General features: G+C 40.0%; 1 protein-coding gene across 4 annotated transcripts in view; it reads left to right on the top strand.

The window, feature by feature from the left end:
• Positions 1–19,435, top strand: part of Arhgap24 (Rho GTPase activating protein 24) — a 370,730-nt gene extending 351,295 nt beyond the window's left edge. For all 4 annotated transcript variants that reach the window (XM_051198149.1, XM_051198151.1, XM_051198152.1 and 1 more), the window contains 5 exons: positions 5,870–6,002; positions 6,439–6,512; positions 8,741–8,862; positions 13,199–14,276; positions 18,591–19,435. In XM_051198149.1, coding sequence (XP_051054106.1) covers positions 5,870–6,002; positions 6,439–6,512; positions 8,741–8,862; positions 13,199–14,276; positions 18,591–18,834 — 1,651 coding nt within the window. In that variant the 3' untranslated portion in view covers positions 18,835–19,435. The remainder of the gene's footprint in view (positions 1–5,869; positions 6,003–6,438; positions 6,513–8,740; positions 8,863–13,198; positions 14,277–18,590) is intronic.
• Positions 19,436–20,654: the final 1,219 nt, after the last annotated feature.

The raw sequence follows: 20,654 nt of genomic DNA, 5'->3' as shown, positions 1-20,654 counted from the left end.
GTAGATAGGTGCCCGAAAGACTGAAGGCAAACAGGCAAAAAGCACAGCTTCCTCCTTCTATTCCTCTTTATCCGGATTTCCACCAGAAGTCACTCAGATGTAGGTGTGTTTCTTCCTGCTTCAAACAAGCTGACCGAGAATGTCCCTCACAGAAGAGCAAGTAGCATGTGGGCTTTAGATTTTCCAGATTGAGTCAAGTTGACAACCAAGATTCATCATCTGTGTGTGATATTAAATTAAAATTAATATTAAAAGCTAAATGAATTAGCATCTTTCCCTGTGTGTTTTAATCATGATCGCCTTTAACAGAGTGAATGGGATTTAGTTTTCACCTTGACCAATCAATATATATTTGCTAAACACTAGAAAGGAATTTTGGGAAGTTATTCTTCACCAATAATCTCTAATCATTAGAACTCTACTGTGAAGTCCTGACATTTGCTTTTCAAAGTAGCTTTTCTAATTCTAATTTTTTAAAACATTTAACATTTTGTCATCATGAAATGTTACAAAATTTTAATTTAAATGTTATTAAAGTTTTATTTAGCTCATTATATTTTGTATAAGATTTAGAATATAGAAGAATAAAGGTGGATGGGTATTTCAAAATTCAATAACCCAAGGATCTTTGGTACAGATAGCATACAACTTCAGTAAACACCTAGACTTATAAGTAAGCACAGTCAGGATTAGATACACACAGTATTGGAATCCTGGTTTTTGAAACTTTGCCCTACAACATGAACACTGCTTTGTAAAGCATGCAGGTTTATGTTTCTGTGGTTGTGACACATCCCTACAGCCTCTTTGAAGGGGTGTTTTTTTTTTGTGAGAAGAGACCCTCTGGCTGACCTGAAAGAATCTGTATTTGAGACCTTGCTTTCAGCGGTTAAAGCAGCAAACAAACAAATAGCTGTCATACCTTCCAAGCATTCTTGTTTTCATTTTGCTCCTTAGGAATGACAACAAGCTAATACATCACATTTTGTATTAAACTCCCCCCACTTAAAAGCAATAAAAATAAGGGAGGTGTAAAATCAAATTAGAACCCAATTTTTTTTTTTATTTTATTTGTTTATTTATTTTTTTTGCAAAGCTCTCCAGATGGTGACAGCTGTCAGGGTGCTTTTTATTTTATTTATTTATTATTATTATTTTTTTTTGGAAGTGCTGGGAGATAGGGCCAAGAGTTTCACAGTATGGGTATCTATGTCCTATCATCAAGGGCTTAGCAGTGACATATTTGCAGATGTACAACCCTGCTCAGGGCAAGCAGAGGCTGCATGCATCTGAGGACATCATACATTCTGTCCAAGGGTCCTGCAAAGCAGCTATTGTCCTGGGTACTCAAGCCATCTACCCACATAGTCCATTCACTATTCCTTCATTCTTCCTTCATCCTCCCTATTCATTCTTTAAAAAAAAAAAAAGCCTTGGGAAAAACCAACCAAACAAACAAAACCAAGAGACTGTACCTAAGCAGAGAACTTTTTTGTAATCTGAAAGTTAAAAGACAGAGCAGAGCAAATCCTCTGGAAAGCAATAGGGAGCTCTTAGCTTTATTGATCTGAGTTGTAACTCGATATCTTCAAAGTAGAGAGTATTGCAGATGGGAAAGCAGCCCGCAAACATCATTTTGCATGACAGTAATTCACAAGTATATATTTAGATTCACTCTCCTCAGACAAGCATTAGGAGGTGCCTAGTAGTCTGCTTTAAATAAGTCTTCAGGCAATTTTCTTCTTAGTGTATAGTCCTAAAACCATAACAGGGCAAGGGCTAGCTATAACCCACACCATAGCAGTGTGAGAGTTTACGGTGATATCTTTGTTCATAAGCAGCATAGTGGCATGCCTTAAGTTGGGGAAAATGGTATCCTTAGGGACTGTATACCATTTCTGACCAGGTCTTTAATTTCTTGTGTAGGTGTGCAGTGACAGACTTTGTCTAGGTTCAGGTTCCACCGCCAAAGACAGCATTACTTTTGACAGGTAATAAAAAATACACTTAAAAAAGACAAACTTTTACAAATAGATGTTTGGTGTGGTCTAGATAAGCGTACTCTCTAGGACAGGCTTCTCTGAGCTTAGCTACAACAGGGCATTTTGGAGCCACTTGCTGCTTAACATGGCTTCGGTCCCATTCATGTCCTTACCTGGTAGCTGATGGGTGCAACATTATTATTTCTTAATTATAAGGGAACTTTAGGTCCTTTTGTTGTGTCTCTTGCAGATAACTTCACAATACCTGCAATTCCATCCTGTGTAGCTGCAGTGGGAGCTCATTGTGTTGGGTTAAATTGAGGGATTGATTATATTGCATTCTACTCACAGTATCCAGACCGAAAAATTCCCTTGTCTAATTTTGAGGCTCAAACTTTAAAATATTGTCTGTGTAGGATTTAACTTGTAACTATGGTGTCATTTGAATATATGAGTATGTGTGTGTGTGTGTGTGTGTGTGTGTGTGTGTGTGTGTGTGTGTATTTTAGGAAAGAAAGACTTGAATTAGAGGCTGAGTAAGGAGGGATTCCTGTAGGATCTCCTATCTCTGGGTGGCTAAGGGTTCCATGTTGTACATAGAATACACACTGGGCAAGAAATTTGCAGGAAGTCTAAAGTGTGTTCTGAACATCACATCCCTGTCACATCAGTTAGAATGCAAAGATAATGTTGTGAAACAGAAAAGAAGGGGCCATGATGAAGAAAAAGTCTGGTGTCATCCAGTGATGGATGGAAGCCCACAGAGGACAAAGGGGTCCATGTGACTGATTTCTGCTCTCTCTAGCAAGCAACATGAGGCAGTGTGCATCACACATCCAGTATGTGAAGGAGCCCAGGATGAATGGAAGACGACCCACGAGATCATGCAAAGAGTTCAGTCACAGAAAGCCTCAGGGAAGGCTCCTTTAAGTGCTCTGTGCAGTTAGATCAGATTGAGAAGTGAAGTCCACACAAGACATGTAGAAATGAGACACAGGTGCTAATCACTCCAGGAAGCTGTTACACAGCTCTTTTGCTGGGGTCTTTGCCATCTCCTTCATCTCCTTCTACTTTCTGCCATTGGTGGGTGTAGTGGATACGGCTAACTGTCACAATTTCTGCGTGGAGTTTAGCACTGAGGAACTCAGGCCTGTCTAATGACACATGGGCAGGGAGTTTGATCCTACCAAACAGCTTGACTCTGAGGTAGCTCAGCTCTGAGAGATGAGTCAGGAAAACTTTTTGTCTGTGTGTTGTCCTGTTTGTGGACTCCAGGAATCAGACAGTCACAGAACCTCCACACTGTCCTGCAGTCAGGTGTGGGTTTTATTCTCTGTTGTACATAGATTTTTCCCTTAACAAGTCATATCACTTCACTTTGGGGAATACTGAGACATATATCTAGGTATGCTGCATAATTGACATGGTATTGGTATTTAATTGATTGCAGATATTAAAGTCAATGTTAATTAGGAGAAGCAGTAGATTCCTATTGAGAGGGTTGAGGCTGGAGAGTCAGTATGGGATGGTTTTGCTGTTGTTGTTTTTTTAATATAGTTTTCTGAAAAGCCCCAGACTTCCTGCCACTATAGTCTGGTAGCAGTGTCCCCAGTGACTGGGAGCCCCACAAGGTAAATCAGAGCAAAGCATGCTGGGACCTGTCTACAAGTGACTGTGTTCTACTCAGTGGCAGAAGGGAAGTCTAAACCAAGGATGCTCAAAAACTTCAAAAGCCTCTGGTTCTACAAAGTGTCTGAGGTATAATAGAGCCACTAAACTTCAAACAAACAAACAAACAAAAAGTTTACCAACCTGTCACCAACTGAATCAAGGGCAAATACACTTGGTCATTTTTGTCTTAATCATTTCTGTATAACCAGTGTTGTGCAAATGTGCTATAATGCTAGACAATTAATTGTAATCTTGCTCAGAGAAGGAATCAAATACCAATCTTGCTATGCTTCACCCCTTTGTTTCTACTCAGCAAAAATGTTTCTACTCCTGGGACATTCACAGCTCTGGTACTACTTGGTCTGCAGGTGGAACCATCTTGCAGCCTTTAATACTTCTCAGACCAGCTCTCGAATCTCACTTTGCACTTGCGCCACCTGCTGTTCCAACATTGTCAATGACACTACTTACAGAAAGCTTAAAAACTATACCTAAAAATTAGTCTTCCCAGCGTATTTCATAATTTCATGTTTCTTAACAGCTGAAAACTATTAAATTGTGTGAAAATACACCACATTTTTCTCATTCATTCATCAGCTGAACATCTAGGCCATTTCCATTTCCTGGTTATTGTGAGTAGAGTAGCAAAGGAGGTGCGTGGATGAGCAGCTAACTATGCAGTAGGATGTAGAGTTCTTTGTGTGTACACCCAAGAGGGGTTTAGCTGGATCATGTGGCAGATCCATTGCTAGATTGTGAAGACACTCCATGTGGATTTCCGCAGTGGCTGTGCCAGTTTTCACTCCGACTGGCAGTGAATAAATAAGTGTTCTTTCCCCAGCGTCTTTACCAGAATCTATAGTCATTTCTTATTATCTTAGCCATTCTGATCCACAACTAACCAATGGGCCAAGCTCCTGCAGTGCAATCGAAATAAGGGAAGAGCGATAATAAGAACAGAGGAGTCAAGACCATGAAAGGGAAACCCACAGAATCAGCTGACTCGAGCTAGCCATTCCGATTGGACTGCATATGATGAGCAGGATAGAATAATGCCTTTTTCTTAAACCCTGAAGTCTTTGGCATAACATACAATACAGAGTAAGCACAGGATAAAATCTACCCAGGAGCTAACAACCAAGAGCCTGGCGACACATTGTCCTACCTTGGATGGTTTTGCAGAGACTTTACACACATGCCGTCTTTGGAATAAGAGAGTGTTCACTAGGCAGGACATCCTAGTGCCTACGTTCCAGCAGAGACGTTGGGGAGGGGAGGGGGTTAGCCCCCTTGTACCACCACAGCCTGAGAGTGAAGGGCAAGCCCTGACTCCCCTCCGAATCTCTGGTGGTTTCTTTCCATTCTTCCTGGATCACAGGGATTAGCCTTCAAGTGCTTCCTTCTTCTCTCCCTCTACTATACAAATGCACATATAAACATTATATCATAATATTGCATATTACATCCCATTGATATATGCCAAGCACCAGTCTTGTCTTCACTGTCAACTGTCTTTGTGGATTTAGGAGAAATGAGAGACACAAACAACAAAAGTGTGAATCAACATTCTTGCAGATTATCCTGCCAATCTGGGTATTCAGCTGAAGAAAATTATGAACGTTATATAAATATTTGCATTAAATGTTCATAGCATTGTCCCTCCCAGGCTATCAGAACTCGTGGGTATTTTAGAATACTAAACAAGGTATTGTGCAAAATCAGTCATGTTCAAAATAAGCACTGCTTAAACCCAAGTTAGTGCATGCTAAGTTTCAGATATTAGAAACAACTTGTTTGTGTCTTCCCCAAAATAAGTTGAACCCTTTGAAGATGAAATGAGAAACTAGAAATAATACACTTACACAAACTTGATGGAGGTTTTTGTAAATTTTGTCTTATTCTCCTTACAATATGATATATTCTTATATCAGTTGGCGTTTTTGTTTTTTGTTAGCTACACATTCTAGGAAGGCTTCTGACCTTTTAAATGTTCCCAAGCCCGTCTGGAGACTTGGTATCATTCAGGGTCCCTCTCCTGCCACTTGAGGTGGCATCTACTGGGCATTATGGAAACCTGTGCTCCCTGAAAACTGGACCAGCCAATTCAATTACAAACTTGGGCACAATTTTGTTAAAAAATACATTAGATTAAAAAATAAATAAATAGAATTATGTAAATTCTTGCCAAATAATGTCTCCAAACTTTGTCTCTGCAGCAACACAGACGTCCACACTGTGGCATCCTTACTAAAACTATATCTCCGAGAACTCCCAGAGCCTGTCATTCCATATGCAAAGTATGAAGACTTTTTGTCCTGCGCTGCCCTGCTCAGCAAGGATGAGGAAGCGGTAAGTTGATGCTGCTTCTGCATAAATACATATTGGCTTGGCGATGGCCATGAGGGTTTCTGTCTTCGGTTTGAAAGTTTCCTCCCTCACTTTGGATTGTTTTACCTGGTGCTATATGATGCCATCACATTGAGATATCCCTATGCAGGCAAACACCTGTGTTTAACCCTTTTTGATTAAGAAGAGAACACAACTGCATGAATGAAGTCCGCCCCTTACAGTCTCCTAATGGCTGATGGCTGTGCTGCTTTGGGCCTCCTGACCCAGGAAACGACTAATACCAGGTTCTTAGTGACCTGTCCTTTGTGTTGTCTTCCCCCAAAATAGAAAAAAAAAAAAAAACAGCAGGAAAACCTGTATGGCATTTTCCTATTTGCTTGAATGTCAAGACCAACACAGAAAAGATAACATATGTTCTTTTCTTGTTTGTACTCAGGGTGTGAAGGAATTAATGAAACAAGTGAAGAGTTTGCCCCTGGTTAACTACAACCTCCTTAAGTATATCTGCAGGTAAGAACTTTCCATCACACAAAGCTAAACCAGACAGCATTATATTTACATTGTATTTTGTTTGGTGGCAATTTACATGTAGCAATGAATAAAACAATATGGGCATCTGCATTAATCTCACAGAAAATTCATAAAGTTGACAAGGTTATCTCAAAGAGTTCCTGAGCACTCAAGTTTGCTTGATTTGCAGTCTGATGGTTTTTAAGTGGCTCTCACCTCCGCACATTACTTTGGACTTCCATCAGTCATTTGTGGGGTACTCTTAAGAGATCTACATGTGAGGAAGCCAGTTTGGGAAGGCAGAGTCTGTCATGGACCATTTTCGTCTAAACCTTTATGTGATTTTCCCTCATTTTCTGAGTAAAAAGGAGTGAAACCAGACACTTCCCACAGTCACTATGAGGTTCAGGGTACTAGGCACTGTGGCATCCACAGACAATATGAGTCACGGGGAGATCCCAAACCTCCTTCCAGTGATTGCTGTCTTTAGAAACAAGTAGGACCTTCAACCTCACACCTTCCAAAAAGCAAGAAATATTTTAAACAACACATATTTACAAACACTGAAATTTTTCATCCAGGAGTTTTTAATTCACTCAGGTTATTGTGTCAGGGAAGAGAAGTTTAGTTTACCTCCTCCTCCACAAGTAAATGGGAAAATCGGCTTGTTTGAATCTACTGCAAGTCTCAATGCAATAAAAATACTTCCATTCAGAAAATTAGGCAGAGTCTGTTAAAGCTTTATTTTTAACTTTTTATGTGTCTGTATGAATGTCATCTATGTGTGTACCAAGTGTGTACCTGGTGACAGCAGAAACCAGAGGAAGGTAGATAGCGGGGGCTGGAATAGTTGTGATCCAGCCAGTGTGGATGCTCCAAATAGAAGAGTTTCCTACTAGAAGTGCCCGAGGATGGGCTATTTGGTACTCTTTATTCTTTAGCATGTAGTAAATTGAGATATATGTGTTTGCAGTTTTTCATCAGGAGAATTGATATTTTCATTCCCAAAATGTTTGTACTTATTTTATCATATTTTTATTTAAATTAGAAACAACGATTTTTTACATACCAATCCAAGTTCCCTCTCCTCCCATCCTCCCATATCCCCCACCAACCCCCATCCCACCCCCAATGTTTTAATAGATTATAATTGGAGCTCAAACATTCTCCATGACGATAGTGATTCCTCTTATGTGCAATCATGGATTTTACCAGATGATCTAATATACCATTCTCTCTGAATGTGTATATAAATAATATCCAAGGCATGGGAAGCATGCTAGTCATCTTTTTATTATTGTAAGAAAATATCCTGAGCTAATCAACTTTAAAAAAAATAAATGGTTGATTAAAATGTTTCAGTTTCAGGGTATCAGATATTCAGTTCATTCAGGATTGGTTCTGTCACTGTTGAGACAGGATAATAACAAAGAAACATGTGGCAAAGCCATATGTTTATTGGCCAAGCTTGTTTTTAAATCTTCATGTATCTCTTATTGGCAGGCCATGCGATGCCTTTGTTTACTGCATTTCAGATCACTGCATTTTTCTTCAGTTAGTACAATGCCCAGGAGCTTTACCGTTTTTCACAAATGTCTTTAAAGTCAGGTCCAGCTACAGTTGCTCAGAGAACAAGAACTGAAGCTTTTCTACCTTTTGTCTTATTACAACCACCCCCTGTGTATTTTTTCTTTTTGACAATTTGATTATTTAGTTGTTTGAGAACCCACACGTGCATATAATGTGTTTATTTAGGCTATCTCTTATTGCTCATATCCATCAGGGGCAGAATCTCACTATCTCCTTCAAGGACACCCCCATGATGACTGTAACCTCCTACTAGACTTCATCTTTGAAGGTTTCATCATTTCCCAATAGTGTCAAATGCCTTTAGAGGGGAGCCTTTGAGGAATACATGTAAACCACCACAGAAGGGAATGCATAGCCTTGACTCTCGAAACTCACAACATCCAAACACACTTAATAGACAGTGGAGACGAAACTACACCAAGCTGGAGAAATTCTTCAATATAGTTCCAAAAATATAGTTCCTGATGTCTCATCATTTGCTCTGTAATTTCTGTACATTGCAGTGAGAGATGTTTGAATCTCCATATTGTTTTGTTTCTGTAGTCATCTTTGAGCATAATTCAGTTCATATATTTCCCAATGATCCATTTTATTCCACTGAGTAATTGATGTTTCAACGGTAATCTTGCCACCACCAGGTTCCTGGATGAAGTGCAGTCCTATTCAGGAGTTAACAAGATGAGTGCACAGAACTTGGCAACTGTCTTTGGTCCTAACATCCTGCGCCCAAAGGTGGAAGACCCTTTGACCATAATGGAGGGTAAGTGAATGACGATTTCTTTGTGACCTCAGCAGGAAAAGAATCAAGAGCCTCTTGGTTGGCTTCAACCTATTCTCACTTCAGCAAACTAAGGAATTAAGTGAGGCCATGGTTTCTCCATTAGTTTACTCTGATTATTCTTTAAATGTAAAATATCTCCTTTTGAGAAGACAGTTTCTTTTTTCATATTACTCAACATAAAACTGGAAAATAGCACTCAGTTACAAAGGAATATGCACAGATCAGTCTGTCACCTGAAAGTTAGGAAACAGAAGACACTGTTTACTTTGCAGTCTAGCAAAATTGTCAGGTTACTTTTAGTTAATAAGTATTTGTTAGTTTGAGGAGATTTATGACTTTTTATATGACAGTGCCATTATTTGTCCATTGAAACCTAAAGGAATTGCTACTATTCAAATTGCAAAACTTTTCATGTTGTATCCATTAATAATCTATCTCTATTTAGTTCTATCAACCTTAAAGATTGGACAACTTTCTTCTTTTACTTGTGGGCACTATAGTCACTGTTTTCTAAAATGAATCAATTGAACATCTCAGAACTTAATAGGGCTACTTAGAAGAAAGGATAGTTAGCTTTAGTTTTACTCAGAGTGTACTTAACTCAAAGAAAATATTATCCACAAGTATGAGGTTCTTCCTTTCTTGAAAGTCCTACATTTTGAGTGTGAGAGACAAAGCTGCCAAGTGTGTGTCTCTCATCTTAGCCTAACTCCTCCTTTCTGATTTTAGGAAAATGCAAGTTAGCATCATAATTTAAGTATAATATAATCCAGAGAACTTAATTACATATAAAGAATGTAATAGACCTAAGAATGTTTGCTGTCTTGTCACAGGTAAAACTGATATAACTCATTGGGTCACAAAATAGAATAGAAAGAGATGAGTGTGAAAATTAAGTAAAGAAGATGAAAAATTGACCATGTTGGGAGATGGATTATATGCATCTATGAAAGTGTCAAAGAACACATTTAATAAAAATTAGAAGAGAAAAGACAATAATGTATATAGTCATATCTTTGGACTGAAATACTAAGAACAAAAAATTAAGGTTCAGATGCCTGAACACAAAAGTCTGCTGTGGCAATTGCTGTACTTGACATCCTAGAGTCACCTGAGAAAGGACTCTCAATAGAAGAAACTCTAGGTCAGGTTGTCCTGTGGGCATACATCTTTGTGGAACTCTCTGGGCTGCTGTGATTGATGTGGGAAGACCCAGCCTGAAAGTGGTAGAACTGTTCCCTTGCATGGGGCCCTGGCATCTAACCGCAGAGAAAGATGCCAGATCACTACACATGTATGCCTTGTTTCTTTCTGCTCTTGACCATGGACATGGCTAGTAGAGCCCTACAAATGCATGCCTCATTTCTCTCTGCTCTTGGCCACAGATGTGATGTGACTTCTTGTGACTCCTGCTTGACTTCTCTGCTATGATGGACAATAACCTAGAATTGTGAGCCAAAAAAAAGAGAAAGAAACAAAACAAACAAAAATCCCTTTTCCCTAAGTTGTTTTTTGTTAGAGTATTTTAACACAGCAACAAATGAGACTAGAATGGCTGTATAATTGCATTTATATATTAAGTTCTAGCAAAAGCAAAACTGTAGTAATAGAAGTTGTAATAGTGGTTACCATGATCAGGAGATGCAGGAAAGAAGTTGATAGCAAATGGGCACAGGGTAAATTATCCATATCACAATTAAGTAGGTTTTCCAGGACCATGTACACTTGTCATAACTCATTGGTTACCTTCAGATGCAGAAATGACAGCTGTACAGGTATTTCCTGCAAAGGCATAACTTGAAATTATGCTATATAAAACACTGTGTATGTATTCTTACAGGATAATTAAATTCTTAGCCAATGCTTATAAAGAAAACTGGCTGGATATGGCCTTTTAATTTAACCTGCACAAAATGAAATGAGTGATGGGGGAGTTGCTGGACTGTGCAGCTCAGTGAAATTCTGGAATTAGCTTGAACTTTGCATAGTAGGGTGGTGATTACAGATGCTTGGAGCTCCTTACTGGGGCCTTGCTCTTCTGCATTAGTATTCTCAGGAAGAAAATGACAGAGAGAAGCAGAGGAAAGGAAACAGATCTAGTTCATGGGGGGCAGGCACGTGTCATCACTACCAGTTACAAAATTGAAAGTCGTTTTGCAGGAGACTATTGCCATTGCTCATCCCAGAGACCAGATGGCAGAAAAATATCCCATTACCAAGAAAGAACATTCTGAAACTGTGGGGCCTTGACACTCACTCTGCCTTGTGGCAGGCACACTTTATCCTGGATGTTTGCAAGCTCATCTTGAAAACATGGGAAATTTGTTGTCCGGTTAATTAAATGTCGCACAGATCCATAACTATAATAAAAAGCAGTGAAGCTTCAAATGCTAGTGTTCCAGCGATGGGGGAAGTGGTTCCTTTTCCCACAACACTAGGCAAGGCCCTGTGTCATGGAAGCTGTAAACCCTCAAAGCTGTGCCTGTCATACAACAAGTGTGACAGTGTCACACTGCTGCTTTCAGTGGGGAGAGGGTTGAGGACCACTTTAAATATTTCTGTTCTATTTTCATCCACATATATGCATGTGCTTACATCTCTGTGTATGCACACACAGCTCATGTAGGTGCCTGTAGTGGCTAGAAGAGGCTGCCACCTACCTTAGAGCCGCAGTTGTGGGATGGGCAGTTGTGTGCCACACATCTGGGCGCTGGGAACTGACATAACTGCAGAGCTGTCTCCCAGCCCAGACCATTTAAATTCCTTTGAAAGTTTCACATTAGACCAACTGCATTGAAAATTTAGTGATCACTAAAGATTCAGAGGTTACCAAGAACCAGAAGCTGTATATTCCCTTCGAAGCATTTTCATTGTTTTGCTTTTCAACCTGCAACATTGGTATAATTGATGGTGATTCAAAGAAAAAAATGTCCTTAGTTTCCTTGTTAGAACTGGCCTAGATTTAGTTATTGTCTTCTGCTATTAAATCCTAGCACTGTATTGCACTATAACAGATTCAGAATTTGGAACTGGAAGACTGGGTATTAAACTTCACCTTGGTCATTATCCATCTATGGCCTGAAGCAAAGTCATTATTAACCTTTCCCAACCTCAGGTTCCTCATCTGAAAAGTGTTGCATCCTATCTCTTGGACTTTTAAGAGGCTAAATTTGTGACATGCTTTAAATGTTCTCACCTATCACAGTGTCTCTCAAACACAGAGGAGTCATATAGGGGTGATTGAAAGTGTGTCCAGGCAGGTCCTGAAGTTGTGACACTTCCTAATGATGTCACGTTTCTAGACTGCTCTTGCTGCTATCCCATGGGACCAATATAGAAGCACAAAATCTCACATCCTACTCAGTGACAGTTGCATTAGACTCTGCCTTTTAACAAGAAATACACATGGTGTTTATGAGCCATAATTCTCAGTAACGTTGGTCTGAAAGCTATCCTGTCACACTGGAAGTAATAATTTTGAATTTGAACCATCATAGAAATAGTATGAAGAACATGGATGAAAGTGACAATTTTTCCTATTTAGATGAATTTAAATATCTAGGTGAAGTGTGGCTTTAAGTGAAAGGACTGCCATGTCCCACATTGAGCTGCTGCTTCCAGTCAGAACAGTTAGCTGACTTAAAGTTTTTCTAGTAGCTGCTATGTTTGGACTTCCTTGGAGTCAGCTCTTTTTTTCCCCCCCAGTGAATCGGTGATACTTTACTTTCTAAACATCTCTTTTTTGTTGTCACACACCATAGACTGTATGAGGCTCTATTTAAACATGATACTGGAGCAACAGTGGTGGTTTAAGTCAACATGCCTCTTCATCAGCATTCCCAGTATTAGGAATGGTAAACTTCCAATGAATGTTATACAAAGAATAAAGTCTGGGCTCTGAAACACATTACTCTGAGTTCAAGGACAGAATTTCACCCATTAGTTTTGTGACCCTAGTCAAGATACTTAATCTTTAAAATAATGTAATAGTGATTATTTGTGTGTAGGTATATACATGTATATACTACACACACACACACACACACATATACATATATATATGTATGTATGTATATATATACACACACATACATACATATATACATATCCATGTTTGTACAGATCATGGCACAGACTAGATGCTCAAGAAACTTTAGCTTCTGTCACTAATATACAATTATTAGTGATATAGGTAATTATTGGCAATAGTCACAGTAAATTTCTTCTAAATATCTTTCCTCAAGAGTCCAGTTCAAAATGAGAAATACATCAAAACCACCTCACTCACTCTATTTTATTTTCTGTGCAATTTCAGGCACCGTGGTGGTCCAGCAGTTAATGTCGGTGATGATTAGTAAACATGACCGTATCTTCCCCAAGGACTCAGAACTACAAAGCAAGCCCCAAGATGGACTGAGCAGCAACAACAATGATGCTCATAAGAAAGCCACTATGGGTCAGTTACAGAACAAGGAAAACAATAACACCAAGGAGAGCCCGGGCAGGCGGTGCTCGTGGGACAACCCTGAATCCCCCCAGAGAAGCAGCATGGGCAATGGATCCCCCACAGCTCTGTCAGGCAGTAAAACCAACAGCCCAAGGAACAGTATTCACAAGCTGGATGTCTCCAGGAGCCCCCCTCTCATGGTCAAAAAGAACCCTGCCTTCAATAAGGGTAGCGGGATAGTCACCAATGGGTCATTTAGCAGCAGCAATGCGGAAGGTGCCGAGAAAACCCAGACCACTCCTAATGGGAGTTTACAAGCCAGAAGGACCTCTTCCCTCAAGAGCTCCGGTACAAAAATGGGCACTCACAGTGTGCAGAACGGAACTGTCCGCATGGGTATTTTGAATGCTGACACCTTAGGGAACCCTTTGAATGGCCGAAGCATGAGTTGGCTGCCCAATGGCTACGTGACCCTGCGAGACAACAAGCAGAAGGAGCAGACGGCAGAGTCAGGCCAGCATAACAGGCTCTCCACCTATGACAATGTCCATCAGCAGTTCTCCTTGACGCACCTGGATGACAAGCACAGTGTGGACAGTGCCACGTGGTCCACGTCCTCCTGTGAGATCTCCCTCCCCGAGAACTCCAATTCCTGTCGATCCTCTACCACCACCTGCCCAGAGCAAGACTTTTACGGTGGGAACTTTGAGGACCCCGTTTTAGATGGCCCCCCACAGGATGACCTATCTCACCCTGGGGACTATGAGAACAAAAGTGACCGCAGGAGTGTGGGTGGTCGAAGTAGCCGTGCCACCAGCAGCAGCGACAACAGTGAGACCTTTGTCGCCAACAACACCAGCAACCACAGTGCACTCCACAGTTTAGTTTCCAGCCTGAAACAGGAAATGACCAAGCAGAAGATTGAATATGAGTCCAGGATAAAAAGGTGAGAAAACTTGGAAATCATGATAGTTACCAGAGGGTGGTGACAGCTTCCTACATAGGTACTGAGTCATATGGGACCAAGCACAGTCCACCCAGGAGATCTGAGCTCAGGTCTTCCATTTACTGTTTGGTAGCTGTGAAATGCCAGGGAAGTTAGGTTCTATCTACCTCAAAAGCACACAAGACTCCGCTTACCTTGTTTCTGACACAAAATAAGGTCTCTTCAATTGATTGTCCCTATCTGTAGTAGAGGGGACCTGAGGACAAGGCAGCAGCCTGCTGTTCCCACTGGTAAGATACCAGAAGGATTAAAGTCAAACAAGAAGTGGGGTAAGATGTTAGGGTGACATTTAAATAGCAAAGAAAACTTTTGTTTTCATTTTTTCAACCATTTAACTCTGAGGGAGTACTTTATCTCACAGCCGTCTCAGACTGGGAAGAAGCTGGTGAGCTCTGAGAGATGACGTCTCCGAGGTGACACAGGGCTCATTTTCAAGCCCCGACTTTTATTCTGAGAAGGGAATCTGTGGAGACTTAGAAACTTAGAAAAGTAGACATGAAGTCAATTAACATGGGGAAATGTGGTCTAAGTGAGGTGTAAGCTACATCCCTGTGGTTATGTTAAAAATCTACTTCACAGCAACTTGAGCTCTCTTAGAAATAGCCAGGGTGAAAGTTTTGCCTTGCAGCTTCCTTGGGGAAGCAGCCTGGGTGAGTCAAGGGCCAGTATTAGTGTCTGTGCTCTTGCATGGTAGTGCCCCATCTAGATTGGAGCCCAGGACACGGACAAACCCTTATGCTAGAGATGCAAAGATCACCCAACCCTGCCACAGTCACAGGAATTATAAGTAATTAAGTTCATGCTCTTGCAGCACAGTGCAGAGTGAGAAATGCTGAACTTTGGGGTCAGGAGAAGCAGTGCTGAGTTTCAGGGCACAGGTCCAAGTCATGTTTATTGAAGAACCTCTTCTTGAATGACTTGCTAGGGTCATATATGATCTGAATCTTATCAACTTACTTGATGGATCCAAACCCCACAGTTAGTTATGAAATTATATGATAATTGATATATATATATGTATATATATCAATGTGTGTGTATATATATATATATATATATATATATATATATATATATATATATCCATCCTCAATGCAGGGATGATAAATGGATGAAATATACAGTTGACTGTAACACATTGAAATAAGTTTCCCATCTAATGATTAATTACAAAACAAAAGACAGCATACTTTCATAAGCTATGGATAATTAAATATAAATTAAAATACTGCTTAGGAGACTGGAGAATTACTTTCCCTGCTGAAGTCCCTCTGTGAGCACCACTGGAAGAAATTAGCTTTTGTAGCTTTCTTTATGGCACTGTAATAACAGGTGGTATTAAAAACAGATTGTCATCTTAAAGGGTTTGTTCATTTCTAAGAATGTGATAGATGTGTGTTAGCTATAGTGCATTTCAGACAGCTTGACAAACAGCAAAGCCTCCAAAGAGAGAGTCATTTTGGAGACCCACACCTCTGAGTTTTCTCTCCCACTGGCAAGCCAGGGGAGAGGTCCAGCAGGGCTTTTTCACACCCAGGACAGGGGCTGTGCAAGGATCAGCTCTCTCATTACTTCCCTGCCCATTGCTGTACAGAATTACACACTGTTCTTCAAATGCTTTCTTAACCCCACCTATCAATACTATGGATGCACGGAGGCAGCAGGATGAGTGGTAAAATATTTCACTTTGTCTGATAGTCACTGTTGTGCACTGTTTTGAGCTCCAAACACAAGAGTATGAGTTTACTGTTCTTTCCTGCCTGCCTCTGCCCAGGCTTCCAACTTTGTGTTCTTAGAAATCCATTTGTATGAAATCAGGTATTTAGTCTGATGAATCTATTCTCTTATTTATTAGTTCAGTAACATATACTTGTTAATCAGACTACATAAATCTGTAGTTCTCTGAATTTTCACCTATAGAGGTAGAAATTTTGAAAAAGATACCTTAAACTCTCATAACATCATTCTGGGATTACCCACGTACCTTAATGAGTCTGTTATGATTTGTATTGGATAATTTAATGCCCTACAAAATGTTCAGGACCATTCACGTCCTTGGTAATCAATCCTTTGATCATTAAATAAATGCCATTTTTGTAGTAAGGGTTTTCCCCAATGTCCTCCAGTCTGATACTATTGTGATGGAAAGTTTCTTTCCTTACAAACTTACCATGTATTTCTACCATTTATTCATTTACAAAATGCATGCTTCATTGGTGATCTGAGGCCCTGTCTCTTTAAAGTATGGTCTATTTCACTGATCCCCTCTGTGTCTATCTTTCCTCCCCATCTTCTCAGTTTTTCTCTTTTTATAACTTTACTAAGGTGTATTGGACATTCTTAACCTACCCACCCATCTATCTTAACTTGTGCTTCTTGTATGATTTCCCTAATTATTAGCCCATGTGACACTCTGTGTCTCTCAGGTCAGGTTTCTAGTAATGTAATTCTCTTTTCTAATGATACAAGTCTGCCAATTGTAGAAATTCATGAGTAGACTTTGTTTTCATTCCCTTCCTTGCAAAGAGAACATGTGCCTCAGTATCTCAGTTGAATTCACTAGCACTTTTTTGGCTTCTCATAGACCAGAGTCCCCATCTTCAATGTAGAGCTAACACTGTGGTAGAGTTACACTTACTGTCCTACATTGCTTTTATTCCTGGGACCTGATATCTGAACCTACTATTATTTTAATTTTAACCTTGATAAATCATTCATAAAATGTTTGTAAAGTTATCTAGCATTTTTATGTGTTTGTTTTAAGGGAATTCCTTTTTATTTTCTGCTTAGTCATTCGGTTTCCTGGAAATTTTTTAAACAAATGCCTGTGACATATGTTTATGTTAATACAGTTTCTGCATGGATTATTTCTCTTGGTATTTAAGCTTCAGCTTTTTTCTAACATATTTAGTTCAAAATTTGTTTTAGGGAGTATAGAGACTGTATTGTATGATCTGAGTGATCAGAACACTTGCAGCCTCTTAGTGAAAATTTGATTGCATGTTGCAAATAGCCTTCTTAGCTATCACACAGTAGAAAGGGTTTGTCCTGTTCTGCTTTTGGATTCAAGTTACTTATAAAGGGAGGCTAGCTTCACATTTATCCACTCAAATGTACAGAATATATAGAAGGCTTGTCTTTTTCAAAAACAGAAAGAAATGGAAATTTCAGTCTTTAATTGCTATTAAGGTAATCCAGTTTTTATGTTACCCTGGTTGAATGAGCCCTGTGATACTTTAGCTCAGAAGAGGAAGATTGTGCAAGTCAGCTGATAGCAAATACATGCCACCAAGCACCAAGTTCCAACACTCCTCGTTTAAATAATACATGAACACACACACACATACACACATACAAATAGTCTCTTGCAAAGAAACTACATGAAATTCTATTCTTATCAAAAGCACATTTATAAAGAGAGAAAGTATCTACATCCTGTGAGAGAATAACAACTTTGAAGAAGGATGGAAATCAGTGATAACAAGCTCAGTGGTCAGCATTGTGAATAGAAAGCAGCATGAGGATTATTCAGCATCTGCCACTGCCCCCTTCCTGCCAACCATGTGGGCTTCTTTTTTGTTTTTCAAGACATGGTTATCTAACAGCCCTAGCTGTCCTGGAACTTGACTTGTAGACCAGGCTGGCCGTAAACTCACAGAGATCCGCCTGCCTCTGCGTCCAGAGTGTTGAGATTAAGGGAATAGGCCACCATCCCCGGCTACAATGCAGGTTACTATTGGTCCTTTCATATAGAAGGACTACATACTCTTGCAAACTCTATCCCCCTCAGGGAATGTAGCCTGATGCCGACTGCTGCTGATGTGGTTTTTTTCTTTTAGAAAGTCATGTGACTATCCTCCTTTCCTTCCACTTTCACTTTCATCACACTGTGGCATCCATTCAATAAAGCCAACTTGCTAGAGTGTGAAGGAGGCTGGCCCTGTCTGCCATTTCTGTGCTACCTGCTTGAGTCTCCAGTTGTTTATGCTTACACTATTCATTCACCATAAAGTGACAAGCAAGCACTTCCCTAGAGATGTCCTAGAGATGTGTGACGATGACAATAAATCACAGTAGCAGATGGTAAATCAACAGCACCAAGGAAAACCTTCTCAGGCGTGGCTTTGATGCTGCAACAAGACTCATTCTGATTTCCTGCATGATGCAGACAGTTTAGAAAATTGCTTGTTCACTCTCACATTTCAGAAACATAGCATTCAATTGTCTCTCATTTCCCCTTTGCATGCTCCACAGCTTAGAACAGCGGAATCTGACTTTGGAAACCGAAATGCTGAGTCTCCACGATGAACTGGATCAAGAAAGGAAGAAGTTCACCATGATAGAAATCAAGATGAGAAATGCTGAACGAGCCAAAGAAGATGCTGAGAAACGCAACGACATGCTCCAGAAGGAGATGGAGCAGTTTTTCTCCACATTTGGAGACCTAGCAGTGGAACCCAGGAGAAGTGAGAGAGGGAACACCATATGGATCCAGTGAGCCTTTCTTGGATGTCCTGGAGCACTCCAGGGAGGACTCTGGGAACTTGGGGGCAAACAGTATGGGGGAACTGTGTGGGTTCAGGTGGCTGGTCTGTGTAGAACTTGATCCGATGAGGAAATCTCATTTACAGACATCACTATCCATATCTGCAGTGTGTACCAAAGTTCTATCGCGCTCCATAATGCTACTGTCAAGTGTTACAACTGGATGTGTATAGAGAGTAGTCTTTACAATGTCAGCTAATAGTAAGAAGCGTATCTCAATGACGATTTTTTTTTTATTGCAAGTCCCGTATTTAAATGTTGAATCAATATGTTGTTGCGATTTAGCTTGCATTCAAGCTTTACTCCTTGCACTTAACATAAGCTATTTTTGGCATCGTGTTATCATCCGCTTATTTTATAGATCAATATTTTTATTTCCCCTTTTGCTGAGGAAACGGAGATGAGAAGAAATATAAATATATAGAGATATATAAGATGAGTTATTAAAGTCAAAAGAATACTATGTGGCTGTGCTGTTTGTGCCAATAGACCTTGACATGACCAAAAAGAGAAATGTAAAAAAGTTTTATAAAATATAGCAGCATCACCAGGTACCTGTCAATGGTTCTTTAAATTCTTCAGAGTGGGGTTGGGAGGTCGTTCGGCAAGTATGAATTTTTGCCATGTAAGAACGAATATCTGAGTTCTGACAACACCCACCACATAACCATCCCGATGTGGCCTCACACACACCAACCACATAAACCATGCACACCTATAACTCCAGAACTGGGAATGGAGGAAGCCAGAGGTTGCTGGACACCAATCCTGTTTCAGGAGCCTTTTTTTCTGGGGAGACACAACATGAAAGTCCACGTAGGGAAATGATGCCAGACCTAAGTACTAATTCTGTGAATATATCCCAGCTCTGAGACCCTGTTCCTGTTTTAAATGCCTCTCATGAATCCTGGGATTAAAGGCATGAGCTCTGTTACTCTTTTAGACTGATTCAATATCGTGTAGCCCTGGGTGGCCTTGAACTCAAAGAGATCCATCTGCCTTTGTTTCTTGAATCCTGGGATTAAAGGTGTGCATCACTACTGCCTGGCCTCTATAACTTTAGGCTGACTTTGCTTTCTGAATCCTCAGGGAAGCTTTAATAAATCACAAATAATATGTCACCATTTAGTCTTGCAACTAAATGATTCTAAATTACAAGTTTAATTACAATTACACTTTTTTTTTAAAATTACAATTACAAATTACAAGTATTTGACTCCAAATATTGAGCCTATGCTGTTAGCTTCACTGGTCAAATCATGTTTTGGAGAACATTATAAATAGAGAATTGCTTGTGTAACTGGAAAGTTGATGTTACCTATTTAAAAAAATCTAACTATAGTTTACATGAAGACATTCATATCTATTTATTTACGAATCTACATTGTTCCCAGAAGGGAAAGTGTGGCCTTTGTAATTCAGGGCTGTGTTGAAGGCTGTGATGTCAGCCACAAGTCCCATGGCATCTCCTGTGACTACCTAGAAAGCAGGTGAGTTTTGTGATCTGGGACTAGCTTCAAACCCTGGCGCTGTAATTCATAGCTAGACAGACTTTGTAGAAGTGAGACAATACTTGTAAGTCTGAAGTAGGAAATTCAATTGAGACTCTCTTGTCCTGTTGATGTCAGGAGAGAGTGAGATTGCTGATGTGGTTAGGGTGACACAATGCACAGTGAGTGCTTACTGAGCAAGTGGCAGATCCCAGCCTCACATTGTTTCATCTGGAGACTAAAGCTTGGACCTTCCATGACAACAGACAGCAGCCAAAGCACA

Source organism: Phodopus roborovskii, unplaced genomic scaffold (assembly GCF_943737965.1).
Source record: "Phodopus roborovskii unplaced genomic scaffold, PHOROB, whole genome shotgun sequence".
In the NCBI taxonomy this organism is placed as follows: Eukaryota; Metazoa; Chordata; class Mammalia; order Rodentia; family Cricetidae; genus Phodopus; species Phodopus roborovskii.
Note: the sequence above shows the minus strand (reverse complement) of the source record. Positions and strands in the feature narration are given on the sequence as shown.